Source organism: Aaosphaeria arxii, assembly GCF_010015735.1.
Source record: "Aaosphaeria arxii CBS 175.79 unplaced genomic scaffold BU24scaffold_1, whole genome shotgun sequence".
NCBI lineage: Eukaryota > Fungi > Ascomycota > Dothideomycetes > Pleosporales > Aaosphaeria > Aaosphaeria arxii.
In genome coordinates this window covers 1,797,852-1,821,350 of record NW_022983474.1, presented here as the reverse complement: position 1 = coordinate 1,821,350, position 23,499 = coordinate 1,797,852, and the positions used below count along the sequence as shown (strand labels likewise).

General features: G+C 50.7%; 8 protein-coding genes across 8 annotated transcripts; 5 read left to right on the top strand and 3 right to left on the bottom strand.

The window, feature by feature from the left end:
• Positions 1-774: 774 nt before the first annotated feature.
• BU24DRAFT_416675 (uncharacterized protein) lies at positions 775-2,038 on the top strand. The gene is made up of 3 exons (XM_033526517.1): positions 775-1,343; positions 1,405-1,488; positions 1,602-2,038. Exons 1-3 carry the CDS (start codon positions 841-843, stop codon positions 1,858-1,860), a joined length of 846 nt encoding a protein of 281 aa, XP_033389332.1. The 5' UTR covers positions 775-840; the 3' UTR covers positions 1,861-2,038.
• Positions 2,039-3,250: 1,212 nt separating this feature from the next.
• Positions 3,251-5,010, bottom strand: BU24DRAFT_416673 (uncharacterized protein). Its single transcript, XM_033526516.1, has one exon. It carries the CDS (start codon positions 4,947-4,949, stop codon positions 3,441-3,443), a length of 1,509 nt encoding a protein of 502 aa, XP_033389331.1. The 5' UTR covers positions 4,950-5,010; the 3' UTR covers positions 3,251-3,440.
• Positions 5,011-5,191: 181 nt separating this feature from the next.
• Positions 5,192-6,713, bottom strand: BU24DRAFT_383013 (DUF887-domain-containing protein; the record flags this gene model as incomplete). The annotated part of the gene is given in 2 exon segments (XM_033524787.1): positions 5,192-6,160; positions 6,180-6,713. The coding sequence occupies 2 exon segments, from the start codon at positions 6,711-6,713 to the stop codon at positions 5,510-5,512; spliced, it is 1,185 nt and encodes a 394-aa protein (XP_033389330.1). The 3' UTR covers positions 5,192-5,509.
• Positions 6,714-7,486: 773 nt separating this feature from the next.
• Positions 7,487-9,736, top strand: BU24DRAFT_416670 (putative seryl-tRNA protein). Its single transcript, XM_033526515.1, has one exon. The coding sequence runs from the start codon at positions 7,971-7,973 to the stop codon at positions 9,525-9,527; it is 1,557 nt and encodes a 518-aa protein (XP_033389329.1). The 5' UTR covers positions 7,487-7,970; the 3' UTR covers positions 9,528-9,736.
• Positions 9,737-10,461: 725 nt separating this feature from the next.
• Positions 10,462-12,329, top strand: BU24DRAFT_12880 (uncharacterized protein). The gene is made up of 2 exons (XM_033520991.1): positions 10,462-11,119; positions 11,196-12,329. The coding sequence occupies exons 1-2, from the start codon at positions 10,688-10,690 to the stop codon at positions 12,243-12,245; spliced, it is 1,482 nt and encodes a 493-aa protein (XP_033389328.1). The 5' UTR covers positions 10,462-10,687; the 3' UTR covers positions 12,246-12,329.
• A 3,192-nt stretch (positions 12,330-15,521) lies between these two features.
• On the top strand, positions 15,522-16,274 carry BU24DRAFT_446107 (uncharacterized protein; the record flags this gene model as incomplete). Its single annotated transcript, XM_033530744.1, has 1 exon — positions 15,522-16,274. The coding sequence occupies one exon, from the start codon at positions 15,522-15,524 to the stop codon at positions 16,272-16,274; it is 753 nt and encodes a 250-aa protein (XP_033389327.1).
• An 801-nt stretch (positions 16,275-17,075) lies between these two features.
• On the top strand, positions 17,076-18,525 carry BU24DRAFT_416667 (uncharacterized protein). Its single transcript, XM_033526514.1, has one exon. The coding sequence runs from the start codon at positions 17,395-17,397 to the stop codon at positions 18,487-18,489; it is 1,095 nt and encodes a 364-aa protein (XP_033389326.1). The 5' UTR covers positions 17,076-17,394; the 3' UTR covers positions 18,490-18,525.
• A 599-nt stretch (positions 18,526-19,124) lies between these two features.
• Positions 19,125-21,715, bottom strand: BU24DRAFT_457005 (ATP-utilizing phosphoenolpyruvate carboxykinase; the record flags this gene model as incomplete). Its single annotated transcript, XM_033531497.1, has 5 exons — positions 19,125-20,158; positions 20,270-20,594; positions 21,234-21,434; positions 21,492-21,570; positions 21,666-21,715. The coding sequence occupies 5 exons, from the start codon at positions 21,713-21,715 to the stop codon at positions 19,125-19,127; spliced, it is 1,689 nt and encodes a 562-aa protein (XP_033389325.1).
• Between the last annotated feature and the right edge of the window lie 1,784 nt (positions 21,716-23,499).

Sequence of the window (23,499 nt, the reverse complement as noted above, 5' to 3'; positions counted from 1 at the left end):
GGCTATGGCGACGCTGCAGGCAACGTGCCAACGCAATAGTTTCCATTGATGCTGCATTCGCTGTTGATCGGAACGTATTCATGCTTCTTAATCCAAACTTGTTCTTGAGGTTCCCAGTTGTGGCAGCGATCATGGTCATATTTTGGTTTGTCCTTATTTCTTTTTCACTTTGCAAAAAGAAACCCGCAAGATCAACCAAGACTAAGATGATTATCTAGGTCCTTACCTCTATCGTCTTTGGTCACGCCAGCGACTTTAGGAATAACTTCGAAACCCAGTATTACAACACAAACTCTATGGGTTAACTCTCCATCTATCAGTGCATCGGACTCAGAAACGAATGGGATATATGCCCCTTTCACGAGACCGTCGAGTAAGATCAATCAGATGTTCAACATTCTAGCAAGTACTGGAGAATTGCTTAGGCTGGATGCCCCAGAAGGGCTACACAACGTGACATATATGGTAGATATCATTGTTCCTCTCGTTCGATGCATGCCAAGTAACAATAGTGTCCGTTTGTGGACAGCTGAAGCTGCCTTTAAAGAAGCTATTGACAGTCAACTGGACGGCAAGATTTTTGAAATCACCGCATCCCATCCACACAATTTGACTTTCGAAGCTACAGAAGTGAACCAAACAGAGGCCAGTGGCGCCGGAGTCGATGTCTATAGCACGTTGTACCAAGTTGGCTACTATGGCGCACGGACTCCGGGCGCTGACTTGAACCATGCGGACATGATGGGCAATATAAGCATGATAGGCAATTTCAGTGTCGCCGCAGAGCAGCCCTTATCGCCAGCAGAATACTGGATCGCCATTGCCAATCCACCAAACAACATGACCTTTGGGGGAATTTCAGGACCCTATAATGCTGATTACTACACCTGTACGCTTCGGAACGCATCAGTGATTACGAACGTTACCTTTGTGAATGGTGTACAAACGCTGCAAGCCAACGCTATTCACGACTTGGAGTTCGTCACAGATGGTGTTGATGGTGAAATTGCTTGGGGTTCTACCTCCGACGATGCGGATCACGCACTATCGAACTATCGCTCCTTTTTCATGTCGCTTCACACCTTGCTAGACGGATTGGTGACGTCCGCAGAGCTACGACAACCAGGCCCGCATTTATTTACAGAACAACATGTCATGAAGTGGGAGACGAGGCTCGACCAGACAGTCTTGGGGGCGGCTAGTGACTTCTCGAAAGTAAATGCAGCATGGAAGCTGGGTGGAGCAGAGGCCGACCTTGTCGCCCAAGACAAGAGCTTGATCACCCTCATTGAGGAAATCTCGCTGAATGCGTCATGGAGTTTGATGAGCATGCCGAGATTCTGGTGAGTCACGCCTTAAGCCAAAGACCAACGTGTATCATCAAATGCTCAGATTAAGAAATAGTAAAAAGGTGCCGGCTCTGGCCAATTCGACTCTCTGGGTAAACAAATATACCTACGAGCCACAAAATCTGTTCATTGCGTACAGGTAAAGACAACTTTCATCTACCTATTTCTAAAAGCCTAGCATGGCACAATATCTCGCGTCCCCGGCTACTTTCACAACTTTTTCTACTGTTTCAGGACACTAAACCACTGCAGTTGTTCTATCATCGCAAGCCTCGTCACCGTTCTCACCGGTGTTTTCGCCTTGTATACCCAAACTTCCAGCCATGACAAGCACTTTTCATCCATCAGCCGTACCATGCAAAGCCCAGAACTCACTACACTGTTTATTGTTCGTTCGCCATCCAATGCGAAGAAGATTGCAGCGACAAATATCAAGCTTATTGAGCATAGAGAAGACGGAGCCGAAATATTCCGCATAGAAGGGGAGAAAGCACCTAGTGGTAGGACATAGGCTATGCGTGTTGAACACATATTTGTTGCAATGAATGAGAGTAGTATACAGTATGCGGTCAGTAGCCCTAGATTCGATGTCATATGATACATCATATAGTGTGGGACGTAGTGCTAGGTTTCGTATAGACATTCCTTGCGTTACCAAGACCCGCATAACCAGCCATGTCACGTCCATCCATGACCTAATTATATTTATAGAAACGCATATCATCGTACGCAAGTATATATGTTAGAACCATGATGTCCATCTACAACGCTTCTGTACTAATGATCTTAGCAAAACCCCCGTTCCGGCCTCGGAAATCGCACCCGACTCTACCCGCGGTTGAAAAGCTTACCTTGCCCATGTCACGACAGCGATCGGTGGGAACATGTCATATATATCTGATCGTCATTCCCCCGGTTTCCCTATAGTATTTTCCCGTCTGATTCTGTAGTCTTGACGTGGCCGCATCTTTTGATTGTTCTCCACTGTTTCCCCACATCATCTCCACATCATACTATCACGCATTACATAGCACTGATTCTACTCGGTTGACACTTAGTTCACACTTCCGGTCCATCGTCTCTTGCAGGATCACCTTACCAAGGAGTTACCGCTTTTGTCCAAATTATCCTGCTTCCAACTTCAACACCCCAAAGTAACCACTTGAAAAGTCAAAATCCAAAATCCAAACAATGCCTACACCGCCATTCTCCCAGCACCGCCGCGACTGGCACAAGGAGATCGCAGTACTCTTCAAGAGGAAGCCCAGCAACAACGAGATCCCCAACACCATCGACGGAAGAGCCGTTTCATCAAAGGGCAGAGACGCAACATTGTCGTCATCGGCATCCTCGATCAGGAGTAATGGAACTACCCTCACCACAAGCAGCACAACCAGCTATCGCCGCTCTACCTTCAAGGACAAACCACTGGACTACTGAAGAGGACGGAAATTCACACTCTGAAATTAGAAGAGGCGGACTTGCCCTGACCCCGGAGACTACGAAGTGCTTGTCGGAATCAGAACTGTGAGCTTGATTACAGAGACACACAAGCTACGGAAGTCACAGCACATCCAGTACACGTGACAAAGTACTCATGATCTGCGGAAAGTTGCGAATGAGGATTACGAATGCACAGAGAACGAGCCCACGTCAGCGGCTTCAAGCAATTTATCCTCGTCCAAGTGAGGGACGGCGTCGCGAGTGCGAGTCTCCAACCAACAGTCGCGGGCTAGGTGAGAAGTTTGATAATTTTTTGCGCTGGGTATCCGCGTGGGAATGATGATAGTTCAGGAGACAGGTCGCACATGGACTGGGCGGCGATCTTGAAGAATGCCGCGTTGAAGGGGATGTATAATGGATCGACGGATCCGCGGGGACGAATGCTGAGGTTTCACGAACAAATACGCCCAGACCGGCTGTGGACAGTATTCTTACTTTCAGAGCAAGTTTGCTACCAGATATCTACCTCGAGCGAGCCACTATGGAAAGGTGTCTATATATCAGATTTAAACAATAGGCCGACCGAAATAAAAAGAAATCAATCTACCAATATTTGCAATAGTATATCTCGATGAACGACTTCGCAAATTACGCCTCCGGATCAGCCGTAACGAACGGCTTCAGGTCATCAATATCCTCAGCCCACGTCTCCGTCGACTCCCCATTCTCCCACTTCGATATCAACTCCTGCTCCCTCTGCATCTGCTCATCCCCCGGCACCCTCGACAACGCCGACGCAATCACCCACTTCGCAGTCTCAATATCGTCTCTCTGCTTCGTCAACCTCAGAAACATCGCGAGACTGTGCTCCACCTGCGCCGTCTGCACGGGGCTGGGCTTCCACGTGGCGCCCGCGTTCGCCATTTCCACCATCATCTCGCCCGCAAACTGGTTGTACGAGTCGAACGACGACTTCAGCTGGTAGAAGACGTTCTGCGCCGCTTCCGGCGGCACCAGGTCCACGATGTCGTTGGGCTGCGACCGGAGGGCGATAACGCTGTGGAGCACGCGCAGCATCAAGTTTGCGCAGACGGCGAGGCTGAGTTCGGCCATGGGGTTCAGGAAGCCCATGCCCGCGGATTCGCACAGCTTGTCGAGGTAGAGGATGGTGTATTGGACCATGTGGAAGGCGGCGTCCCAGGGGCCGGTGTCGGGCCAATCTTGGAAGACTTGGACGCGTGCTCCCGCGTTGTTGAAGAAGCGGACGTTGCTTATGACATTATCGGGATCTTGGGGGTTCTGTATGGATAGAGACGATGTGACGTCTGCTGCGAGTTCTTCATCCACCTGGCCGAGGATCTTGAAGTTTTGAAAGTTGTGAAGCGAACGCAGTGGGTCGAGGAGAGCCTTTTGAGTGTGGAGTGTGAAGATATGGCTCAGGCCTTCGTTTTCCTTCCGATCACTGCACGGGTTGATGGTCAAGGTTACTGGATCGGTAGCTCGGTTGAAGGCTTCTGTCAGGTAGAGGGAATCCGATAGTTCTAGTACTTTGCAGAATTTCGGCCAGTCGCGCCCAAGTATTACGAACGAAAAGAATGGGTTCTGGAAAGTTTCTTCGGTGGGTGTTCCGTAATTCTCTATAGCAGCTGTCGATTCCTGTTCTTCATCGTCGTGTTCTTCATCGTCCTCTTCTTCATCGTCCTGCTCTTCATCATCCTCTTCTTCATCGTCCTGTTCTTCATCGTCACTTGAGTCATCGAGTGAATTGGACCTATTTGACCTCATGACAAGTCGCATGAAGTAGCCACCGAAGCGCTGGGCGCATGCTCGATCCATAGTGACGACAGGAAATTCAGACAGGAGAAGTGCAAGCGAAAGAGGAATACCGTAGGCCTCGATATGGACAAACTTGTTGCTCTTGAACATAACACCATATGCTTCGGCGTAAATTTGCTTGCTTACGCGAAGAATACTGGTATCCACCGAGCGTGATACGGAAGATATTGACGCTGAATTAGTGTTGTATTTCATGGGCTGTCCTTTCAGCCCTGCTGGGGCCGGCTCCCCAAAGTCGCAGAGCAGGTGTTGGTAGATGAATGTTCGAATCTCTTGCGGAAGATCCAGGAATCTGAAGTGCTGATCTGATGAGCCCTCCATGATGGCTCTCTTGGATCTTCAGATCAAGATTGTTGGGAGATCCAGGTGGAAGAGGCTGCGTGGTGGAAATGGATAGAAGAGGCCTGGCGAACTGATCATGTTGTACGCACACGCTAGCTTAGTTAGACGGGTGGACGGTTACACACACATCTACACGTCGCAAAAGCTTGGAAAAGCAATTATCGTCTGCTTGACGGTATTCGTTGGGTTTTTGCTTTTCTTCAAAAAGTCTTTGTTTTCATCAAAAAGGAAAATTGACTGGGCATTATATTGCATATTATCTGTCTGGTCACTCTGATCAAAACCTGACCTTCTTAAGACCCTCAACACCTAAACTACTGTTTGAACTATGGCTCAGCAAGCTTGGAACTGTTGCTCCAATATCTAGGAACATCATCTTCGTGGAAATAGTGCGTATCGTCGCCTCTTTCGTGAAGGGAGCATCGACGGCCAGCGGGGTAGAAGGTGGCAGCGTGCGAGATTAGAGACAGGGTCTTGGTAGAACTCGATGCTGGCTTGGAGCGGATTCCTACGCTCGGTATGGCTGATAGATGAACCTATCATCCCTTCCTTCTGGTGCTTCGGCTCCTAACTTCATTGGCCTGCACCTCTAGATGCTTCTTGCCTTTCTGCACATCGATCTGCTTGCTGCCTAGGTAGTCTCCACCGTTTAGCTCCTCCACACCCGGGGTCTCCACATGAATACCCTCCACCAAGACCTTCTCCTCCTCCGGTAGCGCCGCTGCAGCTTCCTCGGCCTTCCTCGTACCGAGGGGCGGGTCGAATCGTTTCCTGATTGTTGCAATCATCTTACCGAACCAGAACCAATTGAGGCCGTTGAGGGTAAGATTGCTAGCTAGGTAGCAGCCCGCAAGCCAAAAAGGGACCTGTCCTTCCCCAGCAAACCGCATGATGTCATTGTCCGGGATGAGGCTTCCATCAGCGCTTGTTTCATTGTTGAACTTGACATTCTGAAGGGTGCCCGGCTCCATGGTCATGGCGCGGTACACATCCGTGAACACACGGACGGACTGATAGCTTCCCCAGACAAGACGGCAAGAAAAGAAGGTGACGAGCAAGAAGATGCCGTTATACAGCTGGATCTTAGATCCAGTAAGGTTGAGCTTATCGCAAAACCAGTGAATGTTGAGAAATGGAGAGGAGAGTTCGTAGAGGATGAAAGTCGGGGCGTAGAAGTTAACGAAAGGTCGCTGAACAAAACGTTAGTACTGTCGGTCTGCACTCCTGCCTGGGACATTTGTAATGATAGGGTTTACTCACGAATCCAAGCGAGAACACAAACAAGGCGGATACAGCATGCGCAAGCATGCCTGGGCCAAATACGGTCACGTTCTGGAGCGTGATGAAAAGGTCCCAAACGAAGTATCCCGTAGCAAAGCCTTGAATCAAGCCCCCAGCACCGGTATAACCAAACACTCTATCCTGCCAGCTCATCTCGGTCCGAACGTCATCGGTGAAGATCACCCAGAGGGCCAGGATGTTAATGAGCGTGCTCTGCACGAAAGAAACAATGTGGACATCCCAGTTCAGCTTTGTTCGCGCGTTGAAGGTAGGGTATATCCGGGGGAAGAAGAAGCGAGAGAACGCTGGTGACAGGTACTTGTTTGTGATGTGATAGAGTGTAAAGGCAAACACGACCTCGTGGAAATGGTACGGGAGCGTCTTGAGGGCGAGTTTGTCGGCAATGGGCTCGATGTATGACACCAACCCCGCCGGTGGAGGGAAAGGAAACGGATCGAGCATTATGTGTGGGGTGCTTCGTGGGGTATGTTGGTATGTAAGGGAGTTGAACGGGAGCGCCCGCTGGCGGTCGAAGGTCGCACGATCGGTTGGGAAGGTAGACGGTGGGTGGAAGAGGAGGAGGAGGGGAGGAAGAGTGAGGAAAGGAAGAGGACCAGTCCCTCGACTGGCTGAAGGTAGGTCTTTTGAGGATACCTAGAAAGAGGAGAGGACCCAAGCCGGGCAGGCAGTAGTTAACTAGCGTGCGAGCGGGAGTCTGAGTAAAGACGTGGGTCAGCTTCGTAACAGTGCGTGTCGTCCGGTCGCCGGTCTATTATGGTTATGGATGTGTGCACCGTCACCGTAGTTGGGATGGATGTGGATGCGGATTGTCTTGTCTCTGTACTGTCTCGTCTCGTGCGCGGCATCTGCGCCACACGCTCGCATCTTCCCAATCCGGTGCATCTCTGTGACGATGGGAGGCCATCGCGTGCCTCCTCAAGGTCGATGCTGTGATACCAGCACATCCATTCAACCGGAGACAAATGGGATATCTTGATCACGTAGCACATTTCACATCATGAGTGTACAACGGGACAGTGACAAGTTGGGCTGTTGACTTGTATACAGGCTATAACTCCGAGTATGATCACAGGAAATAGTCAGAGGCACATGTCATATGCCTGTCTTCTGCCTACGACATAATTATGGCTTAGAAGCTATTGAAGCCGCGCAGCCACAATTCATAAGAGGCATTGAGCCGCAGCCTTATTTCACGAAGATGATACAAGTTCGTTCAAGATTTCGGTTTCTTAATTATCGTTGAATGAATAGGAACCCGTAGCAGTGGGCGGATCATTCCTTTCTCGTAAGGTTCGCAACAATGTCCCTTTAGGATGCTAGCTCCCTCCCACCGTCCACTGCACTAGGCTTGTATCTTCACCAACAATCAAGTATCCATCAGTAATGACTTCCTGGGTCCATAATCCTGGAAATATCATAAACAAAGGAGGATGACCATTCATTACTCATTTACATTATTATTCAAAAGTTCAGTTGGTACTCCATAAGTGAGAGTACAGAGTATAGTCGTAAGGTACATGTGTATGTAACTGTGTAGCTGTAAGGTGAGGCTGGAGGGGTGCTTGGCGGTGGACCAAAGAAAATAAAGTGGATCCGGCGTCATTCGAGCTTCATTGTTCTGTTATTGTGTGATATCGTCCTATACTATACTATACTATACTCTCAAAGATCACATCGTCCTCCTGTCCCTCGTCCGCCATGAGGCCAGTGAAAGGTCGATTACTGACCTCTGCAGCCAGGAGCTCCTTGGCTTCTTGCAGACTGCACCTCCGCAATCCACAATGCTTCCCTCGCAACTACACCCGACCCTCCTTCGCTCCCAAGCCCGCGATTGACCTCAAACACATCCGACAGAACCCCGGGCTGTACTCTCAAAATTGCATAGATCGAAATTACGGTGCACACAGCGAGGCCCCATGGAAAATCATTGAGCTCCACGACCAATGGCTCGAGCTCCAGAAGAGCGCTCGCGGTCTTCGAGAGCGCAGCAATCAGCTGAGGCGGAGTCTTGCGAATGCGGCGTCGCGGAGTGGAGATGCTGAAGGAGATATCAGGCAGACGGAAGACAAGGATGCAATTATCAACGAAGCCAAATCGATCAAGGTGGAATTGAGCGGCATAGAAGAGAAGGAAACGCTGTTGCAGGAAGAAATGGACAACCTCGCCCAGGACCTGCCGAACCTGAGCAGCGTACACACTCCGGTTGGACAGGACGCAGAGATTGTGGGATATATCAATGATCACCCAGAGCCCGAGCCTTCCAAGTCGGACCGTGTCTGGCGATCACACGTACACATCGGTACCGAGCTGGGGATATTGGACTTCGCAGGCGCAGCCCAGACGTCAGGTTGGGGCTGGTACTATCTCATAGGCGAGGGAGCCATGTTGGAACAAGCGCTGGTCCAGTATGCTCTCAGCGTCGCAAGGAAACGAGGTTGGAAGGCCGTGGCGCCACCGTCTTTGGTATACTCGCACATTGCCGCGGCCTGTGGATTTCAACCTAGAGACCAGAATGGTGAACAGCAAATATATGCCATTGAACAGGCAGAGAAAGACAAATCAAAACCAACGTTAGCCCTGGCAGGCACTGCTGAGATACCGCTGGCTGGCATGAAGGCCAACCAGGTCATAGAAGATGCAGATTTGCCCTTGAAGACCGTGGGTGTCAGCAGGTGTTATCGAGCGGAAGCCGGTGCGCGAGGAGTCGATACCAAAGGACTATACCGTGTGCACGAATTCACAAAGGTGGAGATGTTCGCATGGACGCTCCCGGACAACGTTGACCACGAACACTTTACCGTTCCTGTCGAGTCGAACTCAGAGACCATTTTCGAGGAGATGCTATCGATACAGAAGGAAATACTCGAGTCTTTGGGTCTTCATTGTCGCATACTGGAAATGCCTAGTACAGATCTGGGAGCAAGTGCCACGCGCAAACGCGATATTGAGGCGTACTTCCCGTCACGTCGGGAGAAGGATAACGGCTGGGGTGAGGTCACGTCGACGTCGATGTGCACAGATTATCAAAGTCGACGACTACATACGAGAGTGCGTCTGGAGAAGGCCGGCCGTAAGCTTGATTTCCCCTTCACACTGAATGGCACCGCATTGGCTGTGCCACGAGTGCTGGCCGCCATCTTGGAGAATCACTGGGATGAGCGACACTACACGGTAACAATTCCAGAGGTTCTGAGGCCTTTCATGGGCGGTGTGGATAAGATTCAAGGACACAAGCATAGCTCGGGAAGCTATTGAACTTGTTACGAAGAAGAGAAGGAGAGAAAAAATTAACGAACATTCAAAAGTTAAATGTACCATTAATCTGTAGAACTAATTCAACGCAAGTTGAACAGATGCTTGTAATTGTACAGCAGTAGGAGTTGTAGTAGTTAGCATAGCATACCACAAACATGACGAAGTAACGCATTCGATCTATTCGACCATTCGGAATTCTTTGGCCACCATGGACGGGAACAGAAACAGATCTAAATAGAAACGTGCATTAATACAGCATCAGTGCATCGACATGTGGAAGCATCTTCCAGTCCGTGGCCACCCCTCGGTAGGCCCGTCTCGCCGCCATCGAGGCTGAATCGAAGCTTGGCCCGGCTACCAACGGTCATTGGCCCTGGTCGTTTGGTCTTGTGGGCACATCTGGGTTGGATGGGCATCGCTCCGTGTCCGCCTCAGCTGCAATGGTGCAGTACCGATTCAGTAGTTGCAGTGCAGTGCAAGTAGACAAGGATGGATGGTGGCCTGTCGACATTGGACAGGACTGTAGTCACTGTTGGTAGACGGTACTCCGTACTGTGTCCTGTGTAAAAGAGAAATGGGGACTGGACAGGATTACAGGGAAAATGGCCCTGAAGCCAAAGCCAAAGTGGGACCATTCGCCACGACCAATGGTCTGTTGACCTCCGAGATGCTCTTGAAACCACCTTCACACCTTTTCCAAAGGTCATGACTGAACTTTTCTAACACCCACCTTACCGTACCATCTTCAACCTCCTCCTAGGTGTCTTCCAAGTGTTGCGAAGTTCATCCTAAACCGTCGCAAGCAGAAGGCGGGGTGGAGCAAACGGCGGGCCCTCCTCACTCGACTGCGACAACCGCCAGCCTCTCCCTAGCAACAACAGGTCGACCACCCGGCCATCCATTCTGCAACTCGACCTGCATCTCGTCATACAGGAACAACAACACAACCCGCAGCCACGCAATTTTCGCGCACTCCTCGCCCTTTCTTCTATCACTAACCCTCCTCCTACATTGTATCCACCAATCTCCTTTCGATCGCAATTTAAAAATCGTTATTACCACCGACTTGGATCCAGCACGACCCGAGTAAACAGAGACATTATACAACAATACGGCCCCACGCCCCGGAACACAACAAACGCACAACGCAGCAGCAGCGCATGGTTTCCTATCCCGACTCCCAAGGGGCAGAGCGGTCGCTCGCGATTCGCCGCCCACCCTCCGTCACATCGCATTCCTCGAGGGCGTCGACCGTGCGAAGGCATCGACCGCACCGGTCACATTTCGGAGGGTCGTCCTACCAACCGCAGAACGAGTTCCCGGTCTTCACGCACACCGGCGATGTCGAGATCATCATATCGAACGGGAGGAAGGAGCAGCGGTATCTTTTGCACAAGTTGATCCTCACGCAGTGTTCCGGGTTCTTCAGTGCGGGGACGAGCGACGAGTGGGCGAATGCTGGGGAGGGGAACTCGGTGAATCCGAATGCGCTGGCGAGGATACCGTCCGGGTCGGCGCCAGAGAAGAAGATGTGGAGATATGAGTTAGACTGGGGGAATAATGACGAGGAGCTACCCATGCTCATACAAAAGGTAGGTTCGAAGAGACTCGTCCCGCTCAGAGGTGCGGTATGGTCCATTACATTGTATGCTAACTCTACCCTTCCAGAAAGCACAATCCACGATATTCGGCAGCGGCGATGTCGCACCTCCTCCCCAACCGCCATCCGCGCGCAATAAACCCTCCGCCCCGCAATCCGGTTTCTTCAGGAGCATGGCCAACTTCTCCTCGCTCCATGTCCCCGCAACGCAGAGCGATCCCGACGACGACCTCTTCCGCGACTACGACAACATGTTCCGCGTCTTCTACAACTACCCGCCCACCCTCGACCCTATCAACATCGCAAACGCCTATGTGGAATGCAAGTCGCTACTACAGCTCGCGGACATGTACGACGCGCTGGAGGTCATCGGACCGCGGGTCGACCATCACCTGTTGCGATTCCAGGGCAGATTATGGAAGCAGATCGCGAAATACCCTCCCAGCTATCTCAAGCTGGGCTACATGGCTCGCAGCAAAGCCATCTTCCAAGAAGCCATGGTGCACGTGGTGGGCCAGTGGCCGCAGGGCGCCAACCAATTGCGCGGACAGACATCGGACGGAGTGATCGACCTGATCGAGGACAAAGTTGACGAGCTCGACGAGATGAAGGCGAAGATCGAGGGCAAACTGTTCCGGATAACGCTCACGACGAGTCGGGGCGAGAGGGTGACGCCGAGTAACAACTGGCTGGATTGGCTCGCGATGAGTCTGTTCAGGCAGTGGTTGGCAGAGAACACGACACCACCCCCAGCGCCGATATTGAAGTCACCGAGGCCGCCGAACTCGAGGAACGGCGGCGACAATAGTCCGCTCCCGCCGCCGCCGGCGTTCAACACCGGTCGCGTCTTCCGTCTGCTCGGCACGGGAGGCTCGAGCTATCTGAACCACGACGAATGCAAGCGGTTCCTCCGCCTGTCGCCCGACCAGTATAATCGAGAAAATCTAAAACGATTCGAGCGGAGGATCGACGAGATCAAAGAGCGCGCGAAAGACGTCGTCAAACCAGTGATGCGAAATTTCCTTGAACTCGACCTAGGCCGGGACGGAGGTGGATTGCCATACCTGACGAGCACGCGATTAGAATTGCAAGATTTCCCATGGGACGAGGGCGTATGAATTTAAAAATTGATTTAACATGTTGTTACGAAATCGCGAAAGAAAGGAGTCAATTCGCATCGATGTTGATGGGATCCATGGATGGATGGATATATCAAAGGGCGTATAGTGTGTGTTTTTGTTCCTTTTCCTTATTTTATGTCGCTTGATACCCTCTGCGCTGTATGTCAGTCATTCTTTTCGAAAGTTGATTTTGATGTATAATGGATCTTTAGCCTTAGCTGAGATGGGCGGTGGGACTTTCTAACGAGGGGCGTGCTGGTCGCGCTCGTCGTGTGAGACCCAACCAGCTCTACCTCCATGACAATAAGTAATGAAGATTTGGTCCCCATTATGAGTTGCCGCATTTCAATATTTTTGATGTGATTACATTGTCTAGTGAAATGTTCGAGAAGCGCCAAACAGCATAAACACATTACTTTGGCCTCTGGTGGCATTTTCTTTCCAGTTTAATTATTCTGTCCTAAGGGACACTTAGTAGATACTGTATAGCATGCATCATCATTTGATTATGAATGAAAATCATAACAAAACAGAAGCAGAGATACTGTCCATCATTTTCATGGAGAATATATCATAAATTAAATATTTAATTAAATCTTATCAGAAGTCGAGTGTATCTACAGAGTGTTTCGCAGAGCTAAAAAGCAAAAAGTAAAAGGTCGCGGTGGCCAAAAACCACACGCTCACACCCAGACTCGAACCCACGCCCACTGCATCCGCAAAAAAAATGGTTGCTTCTCTTTGATTGAGCGTGTCATCCTTAGTGCAGGGGCCATGCTAATCTTCTCTGTATCGTTTCTATCATCCAATGTTAGTAATGTTCAGATACCATATTGTAGGAATGTTGGGCGCTTACCATTGACCAAATGTGCATAAAGCACGAAGGAAGGTCTAAATTCTTTGGTATGTATACTACAATTAATTCGTTTTGTTTAGTAGGGGCGAAATGGCGGCCCGTGGAACAAAGCGGGCACTGGGTCACGGCTGGCCGCCTAGATGGGGGAAAGACGTGCACACACCGCACCGTGCGAATGCATCACATGGCTCCTACCACAAATAGGCCCCAGCGTGACATCCACCTCAACTGGCAATTAATGGACAAGTGCGAGTCAAGGCAACAAGGCACTCGTCCCATCTTCCGTTGGGGGAAAGAGGAGAGCGAGCGGTAGAAGGATAAGACGAAGTTGATGGATAATTTTACATTTCGAATTTTGGACATCCTTCGTGTTGTAGTGCCGGACTTGTGGTGGGCTAAATTCGGACGACGGCGGGGTTCGTTCATGGTAGGGGTAGACAATTCATTGGTCGAGCGCTTGTCTCCTCCGCTGTGGTGTCTGTCCTGGGCTTCAAAAGCTACCATGAGTCTTGCAATATCTTGCTGCCATCCAATTCTTCGCCACAAGTTCTGTTGTTTTAATATTTTAATTTAGTCATGAAGAAAGTCTGGGATGGGATCGATGATATGTGTAGTATTGGATCTCCTTGTAACCTTTTGAGTCCCTCTATGAATGTATCAATTGGCCTCACCATGGAAGTGGAATGGATGATAATATCTACCACTAGACAATTACACGTCTTCCATCCTCTTTCGAAAATGTACAATTGTGACGCCTGACCCAGGGGTATGATCAGAAGTAACAAGGTATTTGTACATAGGTATGTCTTCTGGATGATGGATTGATTAATTGGAGCATGGTGACAGGAGAAGATGTAGTGCTATAATGTCAATTTCCTTTTCAATACCTGCAAGACCGGCTTACAAGTATTTGCATAATCCTTCTTAACTTACTTACTGTCTTCATCTACGGATGATGTAGTAATTGCATTCCGCTCTTCTATAGTTAGGTAGGTCACATATACTCCAAGAACTGGGTTGAAGTATACAGAGATATCCTGCAACTGTAAATCGGAGACTTACTTTGTTGAACAAATGCAATTAGTGGGCATAGAATTAGTCGTAGGCTTGTAGCTATCGCACTAAGGAAAACGAAATACATTTGATAGATTCTGACTGTCAGACGCGCTGGTTGAAAATGCAATGTTCTTTTTCATCTACTTTTGGGGAACAAGTTCTCTATGTCTTTTGCACAGGGTGTAATAGTCATCATTTTAAAGTTAGCTTGATGTGCCCTTCAAAGCGAGTGCTTTGCACTAGTTCATTGCAATCTCAAGGTACAGAGTCCAATTTGATACCTCCATTCTCATGTAAATATCTACATTACGTGTAGCACCCAATCCTATGACCTTGCCAACCAGCATCAACTCGCGCCGATCGAACCCAATCGTCAAGCCACCTCCGCAATTTCCAAAGTTCGAGAAAAAGGAAGATTCCTTCTGTAGCCCGGCCCCATGCTGTTGTTGCATGAAACAATCTATCCGATCAATTTATCCGACGTAGCGCGGCGCCAGGGCGGGGAGGACTGTCATCGAATTAACTCGCTCCGTTACTTATAAGGATGATCCGCACCCCAAGGTACCTTCAATCTGCCTATGGAACGTCTTTGGGAAATAAGGTCAAATGACATGTTTTGAATATATATCCTGGGGTATATTGTCTATATATGTGGGGATTGACGTGGTACTAACGGCACACCCTCCCCTAAAATTTAGACTTCAGGTCCGTGGTGTTTCTCACGATATTGTATGCTTGACCTAAGACGGCAAAGGCGCTAGAATGCTTCTTCTTGGAGCAATGCTTGAAATTTCTGGGCGAGAGCTTGGATTTCTGAGGGAAGGCAAACGTCTTTCTATCAAACTTGCCCAGGGATATTCCATGTTTAATGAAAAGTAAGTCAGTCTTCATAGTCCGCTTCGTGACCTAGAATCTCTGTTATGTACACTTATGTAGGGCATTGTACAGATAGACCACCTTGACGAGATCAATGGCTGTCCTGCCAAAGTCCCCTTCCAGTCATTGAATCTAATGAAACGATGGCTTCCGAAAGCGCAATGTTGTATTACCAGGAACCCAATATCGTCTAATAAACCCAGCCTGAGACCTTTTCCGGGGTACTGTACGACGTCTACTCTGGAAACGTGGACCGGGTTTCCGCGATATGAATTGGGCTGATTTAGGTAGATGATCAACCCAGCAATCTTGGTAGCGACCGCGGAGGAGCAGGTAGAAGATGAAGATCGAACAAGACGTTTTTAGGCTGGGGTAAATTGCTAAACAATATACGTATCCCGACGATATAAATACCTTTGGCCTCCCCCTCCTGAGTTCGACTTCCTGCACGGAAAAAAGACAAAACCACCAAACCATCCGCAACCATGCTCCGACAAACCGCACTCCTCGCCCTCGCCCTCGTGCCCTCCTTGACTTCTGCCCAAGTCAACGAAGGCTTCGAGAGCGGACTCGACACAGCCGCATGGCCGACGTACGCACCGGACTGCAACCAGGGCGGCAAGATCACACTGGACAGCTCGACGGCGCACAGCGGGAAGAACTCCGTGAGAGTCGACGGAGCCGGCGGCTACTGCGGCCACATCTTCTTCGGAACGTCCAAGGTGCCCAGCGGCGACGTGTACGTGCGGACGTGGCTGAAGGCGTCCAAGGCATTCACCGACTCCCACGTCACCTTCATCACGATGCCGGACTCCGCCCAGGGCGCGAAGAAGCACCTGCGAATTGGCGGCCAGAGCAAGATCCTCATGTACAACCGTGAGACTGACGACGCGACTCTGCCTGACCTGTCGCCCAATGGCATTGCTGCCTCTAAGGCCATCCCCGCTGGCTCCTGGCAGTGCTTTGAGTACAAGGTCGGCGCTGATGGATCTATCGAGACGTGGTTGAACGACGCTGCCATCCCAGGATTGACCGTCACTTCTGGAACTACGAACCCTAATGCAGCTCAGTGGACGAGGAGCGGCTCGAAGCCTAAGATCACGGCGGTCAACTTTGGCTGGGAGTCCTATGGTGGAGATGCGAACACCTTCTGGTACGATGACATTGTCATTGCGTCGAAGCGCATTGGATGCACGGCGGCGAATGCCAGCGTTGTTGAGAAGTCGTTCGTTGCATAGATGGAAAAGCCGGGAGTTTGAGCATTTGACTGGATTTATGTAGAGTCAAAAACATGTATATATGATGGCATTGCTTGTCGTGGTGGAAGGAATGTACAAATGAAAACGAACATCTTTATATTTAACGTACAAGATTAGTGATTTGACTTTCATGCGGAAAACATTGCAAAATACCCGTCACATCGTTCTAAGTCGGAAAATATGGTATGAATCTGCAGCAAATAGACGTTGACAGTGCCAATTATGGCCATAACCCAGGGGGAATAGAAGATCTCTAGAGATCTCCTTCGCGTCCATAGTACCCAGGTCGCATCTCAGAACCTTAGGACAGTGATTCCGCGAACATTGGTGCATAAGTTTTTACATAGCCGCAACATATGTAATGACCACAAAGTTATTGCAGCCACATTATCAATGTAGGTCTCTGACATGACATTCTTACTCAAGACCATCTACCTAAAGCAACGACCACCTACCTCCCTTATAGAGCCCATTACCACATACCCTATTTGACCCCCCAGGAATTGGAAACCTCGAGTCTCAATGAGGTTCATAAATGATAGATTGATTTAATAGTATACTTTCAAACGTTATAAACTCGTATACGCAGCATTGCTCTTCGCATCGAAGAGATTGCTAGTTATACCAGAAGATATAGCGAAACCATCCCATATTCGAGGGAACAATAGTTTATATAGAAGCCGAAAATGAAGAACTTGAAATGCAAGCAACATCCTGATTCGCTGAAGCAATCACACTAAGCGAAAGATCATGATGGTTGTTGCTGCAAAGGTGAGGCGTAGCCCACCAGGGATCTAACAAACCTCCCTCGTGTAACGATCCACTATCAACGCCAGCCTATGCATACGTCTAAACTCCATTGCTGCCTGCTCTGAACTTAACATTGACTGGGTGGTATCTACACCGCTATTTCCCCTCAAGTGGCTCTTATAATTTGGTACCTGAATGCACTTCAGTTGAAACTTCTTCATTTGTAATTCGCGTATCTCTCAATTTCCAGCAATCTCAAATTCCAACTCTCCCCCTCTAGACCAACCACAACTTCCAATCGCCCACACATCTAAGGAAGCCCAACTCCCCTCAAACCACCGCAACAGCTATGGCACCCAACACACCACCACCGCCGCCGCCGCCGCCGTACGAAATCGGCGCAACATGGAGCAGCTCCCTAACCACGGACGTCCAACTCAACGTCCGCGTCCGCGCCCACCACTTCCGCATCACCCTCCTCACCGCACACTTCTCCTCCCACCCAGCAATCCTCCAGTCCTACCTCCGGCACGTCGAGCTCTCAGACCCAGAATACATCCCCCCACCATCAGAAGAAGACGACTTCCCCTCCGACCCCCTGGACGCCTTCTACGACTGGGCCGTCGCGCCCTTCACCTCCCTCTTCCACGCCATCCCCCCGCTGGAAAAAGGCCGGACGTACACACTTCGCGACTGCTTGTTCCCCCCCGAGTCGGCGTATACGTTACGCGTCGAGGGCGACGAGGTAGTCCCCGCCCCCTACGACGCTGGTGGTAGCCGCCCCGTCGGCGTGCTGCTTCCTGCGTCTAGCCCGCCGCTTAGGGATATGTCGACAGTGCGGGTGTACCGCCCTGAAGACGTGAGGGTGCGGCTTGGTGAGGATGCTGTTGCTGTGCCGACGTATCCGCGGAAGGTGTACGTTAAGCCAGGGTGCGAGGACGAGAGCGAGGGAGAGGGGGAAGAGGTACTGTGTTTCTTCAAGCAGATGCTTGCGGGGGACGTTAGTACTACTGTTACGGAGCTCGCGACGTATGCGAAGATGCGTGCGGCGGGGCTGGGGGACGACGTGCGTGTGTCGCGGCTTGTGGGTGTGGTGGAGGATGAGGGGACGGGGAGGGTGGTCGGGTTGTTGTTGGGGTATGTGGAGTGTGGGAATAGGACGCTGGTTTGTGCTGCGAGCGATGGTAAGGGGGGTGCGTTGAGGGAGAAGTGGGCGGGGCAGGTGAGGCGGTCGGTGGAGGAGTTGCATGCGAGAGGGATTGTGTGGGGGGATGCGAAGCCGGAGAATGTTCTTGTTGATGAGAATGACGATGCGTGGTTGATTGATTTTGGCGGCGGGTATACGAGTGGTTGGGTTGATAAGGAGTTGGTGAATACTCAGGAAGGCGACTTGCAGGGTCTTCAGCGTATAGAGGAATTCCTTACTGGTTTGTCAAAAGAATAACAATTTGGCTGGTTCAGATTTGGTACTTACTTCGTCTCAGAATGGCGTATTCAAAGAATATATACTAGATTCATGTCAACATCGGTGCATGTCAATATCAAACTCAAAGTTGTATCAAAAAGCACAGCAAAAGAAAAGCACAGCAAGAGACGATCATTTGAAATGTGGGAACCATTTATTCACTGATTAACAGCTCCATGCAAGAAAACTATCCATTTTTGTTCATCCGTCATCATCTACACCCTTCAACCCCTCATGCATTCTTCCAAACCAATGCAGGAACGTCATCCAAAGCTCAAGAAAACACAAAAACTCCAATCAAGGGGTACTCGGGTTATGTAGAACGGGAAGGCCTGAAAAGTGTGGTAGGCGTCGTCATCGATTCGAGATCGGTGGTGATACAAGAAGGCACTGTCCGCCTTCTGCGATATTAATGGACAGGAAAGAGGAAAGAAATAGATATAAGGTCAAAAGAAATCCGTAAAATGGTAGGAAATGGTCTCGTCATCGTCATCGGCTCGTTGCGGCGACGGTCAGAGGAGAAAGGAAACGGTGGAAGGAAACGTTTTCAGTCAGTCTGTCAGATCGTAAGAAAATTTGAAACTCCTCGAGAAAATGCACCGCTCAGCAAATGCTCAGTGCTTAGGGCAGCAACACACATGGGGACCAGCCTTGACGACCTCGCTGGTGGCCTGGTCTTCGTACTTCTTGAAGTTGTCCATGAAGAGCTTGCCGAGCTTCTCGACCTCGCCCTTGAAGTCGGCGGTTCCGTTCCAGGACTTGGCTGGGTTGAGGAGCTCGTCGGGGACGTTGGGGCAGGTCTTGGGGACGGAAAGGCCGAAGGTGTCGTAGGTCTCGTACTCGACCTTTGCGAGCTCGCCGGAGTGGATGGCGTCGAGGATGGCACGAGTGTACTTGAGGGGGCAGCGCTTTCCGCCAGTGGTGGCACCGGCACCGACCCAGCCGGTGTTGAGCAACCAGGCATCGGCGTTGTGCTCCTCGATCTTCTCCGCGAGCATCTTGGCGTAGCGCATGGGGTGGAGGGCGAGGAAGGGCTGGGCGAAGCAGGAGGAGAAGGTGGCCTGGGGCTCGGTGACACCCTGCTCGGTACCGGCCATCTTGGAGGTGTATCCGGAGATGAAGTGGTACATGGTCTGCTCCTTGTTGAGCTTGGAGATGGGTGGGAGGACACCGCGGGCATCGCAGGTGAGGAGGACAATGTTCTTGGGGTGGTTGTCGGAGATGCAGGGAATCTTGGTGTTCTCGATGTACTCGATGGGGTAGGCGCAACGGGTGTTCTCGGTGAGGGTATCATCATCGTAGTCGACGACACGGGTGGTGGGGTCGAAGACGACGTTCTCGAGGATGGCACCGAACTTGATGGCGCCGAAGATATCGGGCTCCTTCTCGGCGGAGAGACCGATGCACTTGGCGTAGCAGCCGCCCTCGATGTTGAAGACACCAGTGTCGCTCCAGCAGTGCTCGTCGTCACCGATGAGAGCACGCTTGGGGTCGGCAGAGAGAGTGGTCTTGCCGGTTCCGGACAGACCGAAGAAGACGGTGACATCGCCGTTCTTGCCCTCATTGGCGGAGGAGTGGAGAGTGAGGACGTTGTGCTTGACGGGCATCTCGTAGAAGAGGACGGTGAAGATACCCTTCTTCATTTCGCCTAATGAGGATATTAGAATCGTTCCGAATGAAGCAATTGAAGGCACTCAGGGGTAGGTTTGAACCGTTCCAATTGAAGCAGTTGAAGGCACTCAGAGGTAGTTTTACTCACCAGCATATTCGGTACCGAGAATGACCATCTCCTTCTCGGCGAAGTTGACGGCGACGGAAGTGGAGGAGGTCATTCCGGAGGTGTATCTGTTGGCAGGGAAGGCACCGGCATTGTAGATGACATAGTCGGGATGGAAGTGCTCAAGCTCCTGTCTCGAGGGGCGGATCAACATGTTGCGCATGAAGAGGGCATGGTAGGCGCGGGCGCAGACGACGCGGACGCGAATTCTGTAGCGCTCATCCCAGCCTGCGAAACCGTCGACGACGTAGATGCGATTCCTGGTGTTGAGGTAGTCGATAGCACGCTCGCGGTTGATTCGCCAGACCTGTAGATGGAAGTGATCAGCATGGTGTAGAGGTAAGACCAGGCTAGGTGAGCCGGGGTAACTATAGGCGCAGGGCTAAGGAAATATGCGGGAGAAGTAGGAAAGGGAAAAAAAGAGATGCAGAGTCAGAAGTACGATGCAGCGGATGCACCGAAGTGCAGGGAGTTAGGGGGGAGGAGTAGTGTGTTGTCGATACGGGTCGTAGAGTAATGGTTGGTGGTGGTAGTGGGGAGAGGAGGAGAAGAATGCGGGGGAGGAGAGAGGGAAGAAAGGCGGGTGTGAGTGGGCATAGCATAGGCGTGGCGCATATGCGTCATGTGTGAAAATGCCAGGTTCGGAATGGATCGCGGCCAGTGACGGATCTGGGGAAGGGAAGACCAACACGAAAGGAGAGACGAGACAAACGCCCAAGACTCTCCCTCGGCTTTTCCTCCCTCCCACTCCACTCACGAACCATCGTTTCCGCTTTCCATCCCAGCACATGACGTCTGCCATTGCCCACTCTTTTCTCCTTTCTCCCTTCTCCCTCTTTCACAAGCCAAAAATGCGCGAAATAACTTGGTGGCGATCGGATGGGGATTTTTACAACAAAATAGAACAGAACAGAGCGGACAGAAGGAGAATTGGGGATTGGCTTACGTCGGGCGACATGGGCTTGTTAACTGGTCCCCACCAGACATCCTTTTTCGATGAGTCCTCCTCAACAATGCGCTTGTCTGAGGGTGAACGTCCGGTCTTGGCTCCCGAATATGCGGAGAGAGCGCCCGAGGATGTGATGGCGGAGCCAGACTCGTAGACGAGGGCATCTTCGTAGAGAGCTGCCACGGAAGGGTTGGCGACCTGCGGATCATTGTTAGGAGACACTTGTCAGGTAAATGAAAGAAAGAGTAAGCTTACAATAGCTACACGGTCATAGTCGATGTGTGCCTTGTCGTGGAGCTCCTCCTCGATCTCGGTGTGATCCTTTGATGAAGGTCTATAAGAACGTAAGTTAGTAAATTCGGCTCAGGCAATGTCGGATGTGAAAAGAAGGGTCCATTGGAAAAGAAATGGAAGAAAGGAAGAACGTACTGGACACCGGTAGGGTGGAGGTTTGTCTTGTTAACGGATTGGGAAACCATTGTGTAGAATACGTCGGAAGTGATGGAGGAGGAATGGAAGTTGGAGCGTTGTTGCTTTGCTACCTGCTGACTGGCGAAGTCTTTTGCTAAGGGAGCTGGGCTACGAGTAGATAATGGAGAATGGGTTGAAGTTGAAACTGATCGGACAGTACCAGTATTCGGCGGGGAGGACGAGGCTTTTGTAGACTCCATTCTGACGACGTCGTCTGGACTAGACAACGACCTCTTTTCGGCAAGTCTGACTACTAGTGGAGGTGAATGCTTGTGATTGGCCCCCAGTCTAGGAGGCTCGTGCCGAAGCAAACTAACTGTAACGCGAATCTTCCCGGACGATAATATGTCGGAAGATGTCGTGGACAAATTGATCAAAGGGCTAGTACCAGTATTAGGACCTAATGGACCTGGACGTACGAGTAGTAGACGTGGATTGGTATGTGGTATTAGCGGTTGTGGATGCGGATGCGGATGCGGTTGCGCTTGGGTATGGAATCGTTCTGTGACAGCCCGGCAGGTCGTGCGGAACAGTGTATCCAGCAGAGCCGCGGCCTTTAAGCGTCCTCTGGGATTGACAAGATGTTGATGATGATGTTGATGAAGACGATGACGACGAGCAAGGTAATGATGCAGCAACATAGATGGCAACTATAGGTGATCACCCCTCTCTCCCAACTTCAGATACCGAACGACAATCTACTTCTGGATATTGATCTCTATGCCTGCTGTTGCGTGCAGGTGCTGGGTCTTGAATCTTGAGTCTTGAGTCTTGAGTATTGTATGGTATGGTAGTAACAGCTAGTAGTAGTAGGTAGATCTTTGTAAATTATCCTCACCAAAAAACAATACACAGCTTAAGCAGAGCAAAGCCAAAGAAAGGCGGGGGATCATCAACTTGCACGATGTCAGGACGATGTCATAAAACTCCAGCATCCGAGTGGCCACGCTCTCACATGACGGGGATGAAACCCGAACGAGGTCTCTCCAAGGTTTCCCAACCCCAGAAGATTACTCTAGTACGAGTAGGAGGACAGGACAGGGCTCCTCTTTCCCCCGAACTCCAGCAATTATCCCTCGTGCTGGTCCCCGTATCCACGGGTTGGCGTTGGCGCTGGCGTTGGCGCTGGCGTGGAACGCTGGGGTTGCGTGTGGCACAACGATAGGATAGGTAGAAGGACACAGTACCCGGTAACTATGAGTACAGAGTAGCAGTGTGACGGGGTGAGTAGGGTAGGGCTAGTTGGGCACGCAATAGGGCGGAACAGGTCTCCAGCTGAGAGGGAAAAGTTCTGGCCTTTTGGAAAAAGGTGACTCAAGGGGAAAGGTGGTTACGAGTAGCGTTATGGGGGAAGGGGGAAGAAAGAGGAAAGAGAATGGAGAGATGTCGTCTCTAGTCTCTAGTGGAAGTGGAAGTGGAAGTGGGTGGAGTTTGGATTACTACATACTTTGCGAGGCTTGTCGTTGGTTGGATGAAAGTACACCCAGTCCTGCCAGTCCTGCCAGTCCATCCCCGCCCATCCTGTCTGACGTCGTCCCTTTCGTCCACTACTAGTACCGTCTACCTGTCTTAGGTACCTAATGTCTAATGTCTAATGTCTAATGTCGAAAACGGCCATGCATCTGTCTCAATCGTCCCTAATCCTACCGATTGATCATTCTTGTAATTTATTCGTCATCTCTCTCCCATTTTCATTTCCCCACAGTATTTGTTTATTTGGTCTTCAAGAGAATCCCTTCTTCAGCTCGTCAGCTATTAACAAACCGACCCTGGCTGAGGCACGCGACCACCG